Here is a 10367-nt window from a genome sequence, read left to right as displayed (position 1 = left end):
GGCTTTCTTGTGTTCATAACGTGTAGCATACTAGTAGTATATCTAACATACATTAACCAGATATTTTTTTTTTTTGCTAAATTTAACCAGATAATTATAAAAGAATCAAATTGTAATTTTTAATCAAAATTTAATTAATTTGACGCCTGAAAGAGTCAAAAGCAGGAGGGAGTGCATATTTTGCTAACAGTTATTTTATTTTGTGCTAGTACTTCATTGACCAGACCCAAACCACCTTGCCTAATAAAATCTGAATACTGGTTTGTTTAAAAGTAGAACTCAACTTTAACATCAACAAAATAGTAAACACAGTTACACAGCTGACATTTTTCACAAAACAAAAAAACATGTCCCCGTATAACTCTTACTCATCTAATTTCTCACAGATTGTGCTGTTGCAATCATTTGGAGCATGATACTAGCATACTGAACCGCTGTGTGTGGTAAAGTATATTGGTCCCCAAGGCCATAGTCACCAAAGTTTGGTTCCATGCGCGCAAAGTGGCCCGGTAATGATCTCTTCTGTAGAGCTTCTTGCCATATATCATAAAACTCTGACATGATTTGGTGCGACTTCTCCCATGAAGAAATGGGTAGATAATCTATCTGCAGAATATTTGACCAGTGCGCATTAGAGGTTCAGAAACTTTTCTCATCTAGACTGTTACTGGCCCCACATATATCAAAAAAACATACCATGGTTAGGTAAATTCTGATTGTCACAGGCATAGGTGAAGTATCAGCAGGAATATTAAGAAAATATATGCTGTCTAAATAAGACTCGGAATGTCCAAAATTCTAGTACTGGGAACTTCAAAAATTCTAGTTTCATAATGCTAAACCAATTTCTAAACTTATTAAATGCAAAATGATCATTTTTGGAGTACATTCATTTGTACATATATAAACACACACACACACACACACATATATATATATAACATACTACGTACTACTCCTTGAGTTTGTGGTGCTTATATGCATGGCATATCAGGCATGAATTAATTATATATAAATTATAATGTTCTATTTCTATTATAAACGTGCATGAAAAGTATGAGACCTGGTACCAGCTTAAGCATGCAATCTTTACTCACAAACTTGAGCTGGCAAAGAGTAACTGATTGTGTTTCTCAGTTTCAAGACACATTCACCTAGTCAGATTAAAAAACTGATATCTGGTCATTATTACACTGTATTAATATGCCTGAACTGAACAAGCCATACTTACCAATTCGCAAAGGTGAACCAAAGCATAGGCAGAACGCTTACCTAAGTGACCATTAGGTGAACTAGGCATTCAGTATATTATAATTTTTTTGATTATTTAGCTGATATATAAATAAAGAATACCATTATATGCACATACCATTCCCTGAAACGTAGCTATATATATACACATATATAAAGAAAGATTTTGTCTTGGCCAGAGGATGCCCAGATGTCACCTATGCATTGTCTAGAAGCTTAAGGATGCCTAAAGCCGTCGCATAGCACAATACATTCAAGGTGCTCCGGACGCCTTCCCAAGTTATAGAACCAACGCCTTGGCGACGCCTTGACAACTATAGTTATGCTTCTTAATATAGATTAATCTTCATACATAGTACTATAGCCTATTTTTCCTACCCTACATGATATGGTGAATGTTCTAGAGAATGCAAGTGCTCCATCTACTTCTTTTGTTTATCCCTTTAACTTTGTTAACACATACTAAATTCTGTAAAAACTGGTGCAATAAACTCAACTTGGCCAATTAATTAGCGCCTAAGGAGTTTTTGTGAAAATCGGACCGTTAGGCTTTTCTTCGTAAAAAGAGAAAGATTGAGATGAAAAAATATAGCTTCCAAAGCTAGTTCTGCGATTAAATTCATACACCAACGAAGATGTAATTGCAGGAGCTGAGAAACAGATTGAATTGGGAATGAGAGAGAACTAGGATTTCTGCTGTGCATGAGAAAGGGAGGGAAAGTGCGGTATTCAAGGATGAAAATAATTTGCATAAAGAAAGAAGAATGGACAAGTAAGCGAAAGCGCAGAAGCAGCCATTCCTGTTTGTTAAACCGGTTTTCTTACCTTTTTTTAGTACATCTGTAAAAAGCGCCCTCTTCCAAGGCAAACCGAATGATATCTTGTGGCCACATCCAAATTACACATTTAGCGAGGCAGTATGTTTAATAAATGTGTTCCATTCTGTAAAGTGCAAGTTAGATAGACATTTACACTTGTCGATATCAGTATGTGTTCCATTCTAACTTCTTTTTCTAATGCAAACCTAATGATATCTTGTGGCCACATCCAAATTACACACTTCGTATGTTTACTAAATGTGTCCCATTCGGTGATGAAAATCCAACTATGGTAGACACTTACACTTGTTAGTATGAGATTAGTACATGGCTGTGGCGTATCAAACTTAAACAGACAGCATATGGAGAGAATATAGGAGAAACTTCATTGACATGAGTAAAACGACTCCTTGATATTCAAGAGACCTATGTTATTTTAGAGCTAGCACTCAATTACAACAAATATGACACGCCTTTCACCCATCCCAATTCATCCCAAAATGTTTCTGAATAAAACATGAATAAAAGAAGAAAACCAGAACGAGTAAAGATATTTTCCCAGTTACCATATATCACTTATACCAAAGTCTTCCCAATATCACTAATACCAAAGTCTTCTCAGTAATACTGATACCAAATCTTCCCAATCACTTACAGCAATATCTTCACAATATTCCTGATATTAAATTTTTCCCATAAATATCCTAAGACAAATCTTCTCACTAACTGGAAGATCTCCTAGCATAAGAGTATCACATTGGTGGTCTAACACAATTGTTAAACTAAATACTCCACTATGTCAACAAGAAAAAGTTAATGGAACATGTTAAAGGGAACATAGGGAGTATATAACACATGATTGATGACATCAAATATTCGATACCAATAATTTACCAATTGAAGATTCAACAGTAGAAAAAATCTATATACCTCCATCACTATTCCCCTCAAACTTTCAGAGTGAAGTGGAACAACTTTCCCCACTCTCAACTGGAAGTCTCCAAGTTGATATTGGAAGCCCTGCAAGTTACGAAAGTACATGTCGTGACTTGAGTATAATTAAAAGGAAAAAAGGGCATTACACAATGACAATTTCATTGATTCAAGTATTCAATCAACAAGTACAAAACTACCACTTTGTAAAAGCGATATAAGAGCACCCCGTATTATAGACTCTTATCTACGTAAATCTTATATTAATCCTTCACAGGTAGAACACCTCATTTTATCATTAAAAAATAATCAAACCTCTTTAAACAACATTCATGTTACAGATACATAGATTAAGTATTTTCTCAGCCGATTACCCTGGTCTCCCTCAGCTTCAAAAAAATGAAAACTACGACGTTTCCAAATCGAGCAATGGCAACTTTAAATTTCATGTCTGTGCCATGCACCGAATTTCATTTTATTCTCCTGAATATTATAACATCTAAATAACCAACGAGGTTATTTACTCTAACGGAGTAGTAGAACAATCTACTTACAATTGATGGAATCACTAAGACTTCCCATGAATAAACAATAAAAAACTTGGCAATCAACATCAAAAAAAAATGTCAGAGAAGCACACCTCAAAATTAAGAGCCACCCTGGACTTATAAGATTGCAATTTCTCCATAATATTCTGAATGTTTGAATCTGCCTCAAGAACTATACGCTGTCCTCGAATCACAAAATAGTATTTACTAGGTTGTTCCTGGAGTGAAATCCCCAAAAAATCACGCGGAAACTCCGCCGGATTCACTTGATCTAGTAATTCACAGCATTAACACAAAACCAAAATGAGCCCTCTTTCACACACACACACAACTTGAATCTCATTCAATTACATAAATATACATCCACCTTAATTACTAAAAAAAACTTAATTTCTACAAATTAAAAAAAAGAAAAGCAAGATGAAAAAAATTGTAAAGGGTTATACCTTTGAGCATAGGTCTGTAAAAATTAAGAGTAGCTTTCCATCTTCCACCTTTGACGCCATTGATACTCTCAGCACATTGAGATACTTCTGTCAAGATTTGACTGTTCACTGATGTTCCTGCATTTGGTTGCCAATGCAAAACCCTAGATAATACATTTACAATTATGATTATTATTTTTGATAATTATTAACAAAGTAGCTTGTGTGTGTGTGTGACACTTGTATTACCATTTCACAGGCATGTTGTTTGGATAGTGAGAGAGATACAAGGATTATTAATGTTGTCTGAACATAAACCTCACCGGAGCTTCGAATAGGCTTTTATTTCTCCGTTCGGTTTTTGAACATCAACTGTCAAGGCGAATATTAATTCGGGTCCGGATGTTTAAATATCGGATCTGATTGGGTAAAATAAATTATTATCAACTATTGAAATTATAGCGGGGGGTACGGTTCACGTTAGTACCTCGTTTTATTCAAGGCAGACCTCGAAATGTTCGTTTTCGTGTCGTATATAAACGTTCCGTATTTTCGTATTTTCGTGTACCAAATCTTAAATCCAAATTTGACCCGGATTTACATTTATTTATGAGTTTGGTGACACTAATCCGGAACTAATAAATTCGTCTTTATCCGTTTTAGTACACTAAGGTACACGGATTATATACGAAAAATATTAATTGTTAAAAAATGTAATAGATAATTAAATGATGAAGTGCTCACTCACGTAGTTAAGGAACAATAAAATATATTTTAGTATTTATAAGTATATATATATATGTGTTAATTAGAATAGATAAAATTCACATTTGGTATTTAGTATATATATATGTATATTATATATTTTTTAAATTTAATAATCTATTTATTCCGTATACTTTCGTTCCGTGTCGTGTACTTATATTGAAAACCCAAACCCGACACTAATTATATTCGTGTTTTTTCTTGTTCGTGTACTTTCGTGTTCGTGTACCAAATTTTCGAACCCGCACACTAATTATTCATGTCGTTTTATACCGTGTTCACGTGTCGTACACCAGTATTGCCAAGTTTAATTATAGGTGATCAAAAAATTGAATTATAACTGAAAAAATTGAAACTGCCGGAAATTCAATTGAATAAAAATCAATTCGAAATCAAAATCAAAAAATGAAAAATCGAACTAGTTTAAATGGGTCGATTCCGGTTATACGTTTCAATCGAATCGATAAAAACCGAACCAGTTACTATTATTAAAAAATTAGGGATTTTTTCCTGTATTACGCGTGCTCACTAATTTTTAATTTTTGAAAAATAATTTATAAATATAACTTAACATATTAATATCATATTTTATTTATACATAAATGTCGGTTATTGTTTTTTGTTTGTAATAAAAACATCGCACATTTCACGTTTTTCATACGTCATGTGTTTCTTTGCAATGTCCACGATTTTAAGAAGAAAATAATCAAAGAATTAAATTATTTAATTACTGAAAATTTAAATAATCGCCCTATATGTAACTTTGGGTAATATAGCTTTATAAATTATTATATAATCTTGAAAAACCTTAATAGTAAGGAATTTTGTTAATTGTAAAATATTTTTTATTAAAAATAAATTTAACCTCTTTATTTTTTTGGATAATTTTTTTAAAAAAATTAATTTAATATTTTTTTATCAAATTTCAATACTACCAAGAATTTTACTATTTTCATCAATTCTTTAAAAATAATTTAAATTTATAATTTAAGAGGAAGTAATTGAGATCCAATATATCATCTGTATCAAATTATCGGGTTTGACCTAATAAACCTACTGAAAACGGAGAACATAGCATGAAGAACAGAGCACAACAATTCAGTATCGGTGATTATGACGACGATAACGACAATTCAAGCAGAGAAATCAGAGCAACTAACGAAATCAGGAGAGTATGAAAGTTTATGGAGGTTAGTAACTCGGTCCGATAATGCATGTACTTGTCATCACTTATTTTTAAGGATTTATATTTAAGAGTTTGATTAGTACTTTAATTATGACCCCAATCTACTATTTGAGTGTAAATAATGAAAATATGGTAAGAATGAGAGTAGTCCATGTTTTGATGTTGATTGCATGTGTAAGTTGCGAGTTATATAGATATTGATTCGATTTCATGGTTTATTTCAATAGTTCTTAGAGTTAGTAGATTGATCACAAATTGTATTAAGATTTGAGTATATTTCATTTTGGTTTGAGTTTCAAATTTGAATTTTGAGGAAGCTACGAGAAAGCACATCTCATGGAATGTTGAGTGGCATGACAAATTATTTTTTTCATTGCTTATGGACTACTGAATGTAGAGTTTAGGTATATATGATTAATCAATGTTAAATGTAGGTAGAGGACGAAAATCGTTTGTGAGTTTTGTTTCTACAAATATCGAGAGATATGAGGATGATGGAGCATTTGTAAGTGATTGAATGGTTTTATTTAAACTTTATTAAAAAACTTATGTTTATCCAACATCTCTAACAACGATTTTGTCTGTCGAACATCTCTAACAACGACTCTACGATATCTTGATCCACATCATCACTAACAATGACTCTGCAATATCTTGATCCACAACATCATTTCCTCTGTTAACCACGTTTATTCTGTTATTGACTTCAGCTCCAGTGTCATATATGTAGAATTGACAAAATTTGGGCATTTCTCTATCAGGTGGTACAAAGCTTCCTATAATGTGGTAACAAACACATTTGACTTTAAAACAGTAAGTAGCACCACCCTGATTGATACTATGATCAATCTTTCCTCCAGTAAAAGTTATCACAAATATACAGTTGTACATTCTAATATTTTACTCGAAATGCCTGAAACGGGATCCTCCATTAAGGAGTGTAGCAAGAGGTTCGGGAGGTTGCTTTTCCTTCTTGAGAATTATATGACCATTTTTACAAAAAAGAGAGAAAGTTGGAGGCTTTCTGGGTGTAGATTTATTGTTCCTTTCTTGATTCCACATGATCGCTTGACACTTTGAACAAATTTTATCTGGAGCACCAAGGTCTAGGTAGACACTCCACTTAGTATGAGCCTTGTCAGATTCTGCATCATCAATATCCTCAAAATCACCTAAATAAAATATTTGTTAAATAATTAGTAATCAAAGGTAACATGTGGATGATGGAATACAATATTAACTTATAGTGAGTGAAATTTAAATTCATACCGCTAGATAAACAATCGTTGTCGCTCCTGTAACTATCATCAACATTGTTAAAGTGGGATAATAAGTTCTCAGATCCCGAGCTTTCTTTTCTCTCAAAAGTACTTTTTACAGACGATGTATCAAATGTTGAAGGACCTGGACTAATTTTGCCACAATTGTTTTTTGATCGATGCTGAACAGCTTGATCACCATCTGTATAAACATGTATTTGCGAGCATTTCACAACACTGAATGCAGGAAATGAAAAAATAACAGTATGTTTGTCACTTTGACATGTTTTTTGAGTCCCGAGTTTTAGTTGGTGACTTGCTGCAAAAATGTTGATGGACTTAAAATTATAGAGATCTCATTTTATTTGGTTTACTAATATTAGCATGTAAGTTACACACATAATTATATGTCAAATATGAACTTTCAATGTCGTGTACTTTACGCACGTACAGAGTATTAAGAGTTGTACATGATTTAGTACATATTTGGACACTTGCACAATACATGGAATTAATATTAAAATAATAAATGCATCTAATTTCACTTATTTATACTGTCACAAACACACCGAGTAAGATCAAAATGGATATTGGTTGTTCAATTAAGAGTTTTTAAAGTTTATACGTGATGTTCGAGAAGCATCTGAAGGTAACGTGTTAGTCTCATGCGTGGGCAAAATATTTTCGCTTAACCCTGTAACAGAATGTAGTGGACTATGGAATATTGTGTGTTCTTTGGAACTGAAATTCTTTCCACGCACCCTAATATTGTTTTTTATCTGCAAAATAAATAAGATAAGTGTGACATCCAATATATATCTTTCTAAATAAAATTATAAAGATCCAATTTTATTTAGTTTTTTAAGCATAGCATGTAAGTTACGCATATAATTGTATCAAACCTGAACTTCCAATGTCATGTACCTTACGATAAAGAGTTTTAAGAGTTCCACATGCTTCAGTACAAATTTGGACACGTGCACAATACATGGAATGGTTACTAAAACATTATTTGCATTTAATTTGACTTCTTTATACAGTCACAGTTACACAGAATAAGATCAAAATGGAAAATGGTTGTTCAATTAAGAGTTTATAAAGTTTAAACATGATGTTTGAGAAGTATCTGAAGGTGACGCATTTCTACCAGGCATGGGCAAAGAGTTTTTGCTTAACCCTGTAACAGAAGGTAGTGTACTACAGAATACTTTGTGTTCTTCGGAACTGAAATTCTTTACATGCACCTTAACCTTATTTTTTGCATCTGCAAAATAAATAAAGATAATTATGACAGCAAATATAGATCTTTCGCCTTTAATTTGTAACAAATAGGTGATTATTTTTTACCTTCTTTATAATATCATATTTTTCTCTTGGAGTTGTATCCAGCTCACGTCGATTGCGATGCAGATTTTCAAAACTTAATTGAAAATTAGTGTGAACTTCACGTCATGGAGATTTGTCCGAAACAAAGGTCTTGTTCTTGAAAATACTTGATTGAGCGTTGGTTCGTAAAATTTTTTATCGTGTCCTGCATATGCATGATATACTTTATTTATACACTAATAGTAATTCATGTATGATCGAAAAACATCTAACATGTTAGCATCTCACCACGCGTTGAAGTGTCAAGCTTTAGCAATGATGGCTTACTTAAATCCACTGAACATTGTGACAACTTTCCAAATCTTAGTTGAGTAGATATCTGTACCGGAATCTCTCTTATAAAATTTGTATTTGGTTCCCCGATTTTCACTTTCAAAGAATGTTGTACCTTTATTGTATAAAATAACTCCAGTAAAGGCATTTAAAGACTCGAAAAAATTACAATCGAATTAACCACTATGTTACAAAATATTATCACCTGATGTTCGAGTTTTTTTCTCACTTGCAACACCTCTCTATATAGGTATTAGAGGAGATTGGTTAGACTGTCCTTTATCAATGTAAGAGAGAGATTTTACTAAATCTAAATATTTTACGTAATAAGTAACATAGTTGACTATATTTATGTTCAGATATGTTTATCACCTGTCAATTTTCGATGATTTGGTTGTAGAGTATTTCGGTTCAGATGTTCTACATTCTTCGTGATCATATTTTAGTTGAACGGTGAAAGCTTGATAGCTGTAAAAATCATTTTTTAAGTGTATCAAGTGCATCCAAACCAATGTAATATTTTCAGGTTTATAAAACGAGAATCAGAAAAAATATTGTCGATTGAAGACGGTTTGTTACATTTCATGTGAGTTGCTGTAGACGCGTGACATTGGCCAAAATCAAGCATCAAGTGTCTCAAAAAGGAGTTAGTACTTAGTATATCTGGATTTCGATTCTCCTTGTTACTATCCGTTTGTGATATAGCATCTTCACGTAAGGTTGGTGGATTTGAACCATGTCGCACTAAAGCAGATAATAAAGTTAAACATAGTAACATGGACAACTTAATCATAAAGAACACTAAACATAGTAATGATAATATACTAAATACTATATATAAAATAATTGCAGTGGAGGTTACATGTATCATTATCATGAGATATCATCGAGTCACGATTTGACTATCGGAGATTAGTCATGTCTGTAAGAATATTGCTGACATTTCTACCATGAACGAGACATTTTTTAGCTATACTTCAGTATTCAACAATTTAGTAGTAGAATACAATGTAGAGAATTTAACCATAATTTTTGGCCATTCAAACGGATACCTTGTTAATCTGCGTCATGAGATGTGTTCAAAAGGTTTTCAATATTTTGTCCACGCCCACGTTTGGATCCTACGAATTCGGGTAAACAGAAAAAGGTAAGAGTTGATTCTTCATAAGAGAATATTATATAATCTAAGTATTCAATTGATGAAATACATCTTAGAAGCACTACCTTGACATTTCATGTTTGTATTATCATCGGAGAATCAAGTTATGAGTGGTTATTGTAATTGTGTTCCATAGTGATGATACAGTTCGTAGAGACAATCATGCATAATTTGATTTGTTTGATATATTTTTCATAAATAGGAAATTTTTGAATTCAAAAAATATCCAACTCTTAATTAAGATGGCTCAAATTTTTTGACCCATTGGGTAAATTAAGGAGTAGTCATTATGTATTATAGTTATATAGTATTTTACATTTTTTTTTGAAATAATCGTACTTGCATTACTCAATAACTCTCGAAA

At 32.4% G+C, this 10367-nt stretch overlaps 1 protein-coding gene across 1 annotated transcript; it reads right to left on the bottom strand.

Annotated features, from left to right (window-relative positions):
• Nucleotides 1-241: 241 nt before the first annotated feature.
• LOC141682513 (mediator of RNA polymerase II transcription subunit 20a-like) lies at nucleotides 242-4387 on the bottom strand. The gene is made up of 5 exons (XM_074487205.1): nucleotides 4225-4387; nucleotides 3997-4139; nucleotides 3643-3821; nucleotides 3000-3089; nucleotides 242-606 (listed from the first exon to the last, which is right to left on the bottom strand). The coding sequence occupies exons 1-5, from the start codon at nucleotides 4236-4238 to the stop codon at nucleotides 373-375; spliced, it is 660 nt and encodes a 219-aa protein (XP_074343306.1). The 5' UTR covers nucleotides 4239-4387; the 3' UTR covers nucleotides 242-372.
• Between the last annotated feature and the right edge of the window lie 5980 nt (nucleotides 4388-10367).

The sequence above is a fragment of the Apium graveolens genome, chromosome 9 (assembly GCF_009905375.1).
Source record: "Apium graveolens cultivar Ventura chromosome 9, ASM990537v1, whole genome shotgun sequence".
Taxonomy (NCBI): domain Eukaryota; kingdom Viridiplantae; phylum Streptophyta; class Magnoliopsida; order Apiales; family Apiaceae; genus Apium; species Apium graveolens.
Note: the sequence above shows the minus strand (reverse complement) of the source record. Positions and strands in the feature narration are given on the sequence as shown.

What these genes read in the sequence shown, in the direction of transcription:
- LOC141682513 (XM_074487205.1), bottom strand. An exon ending in TTACAGACCTATGCTCAAAG is followed by an intron (nt 3,822 to 3,996) that starts GTATAACCCTTT and finishes GTGAATTACTAG; the next exon opens with ATCAAGTGAATCCGGCGGAG. An exon ending in TGAGGGGAATAGTGATGGAG is followed by an intron (nt 607 to 2,999) that starts GTATATAGATTT and finishes AATATTCTGCAG; the next exon opens with ATAGATTATCTACCCATTTC.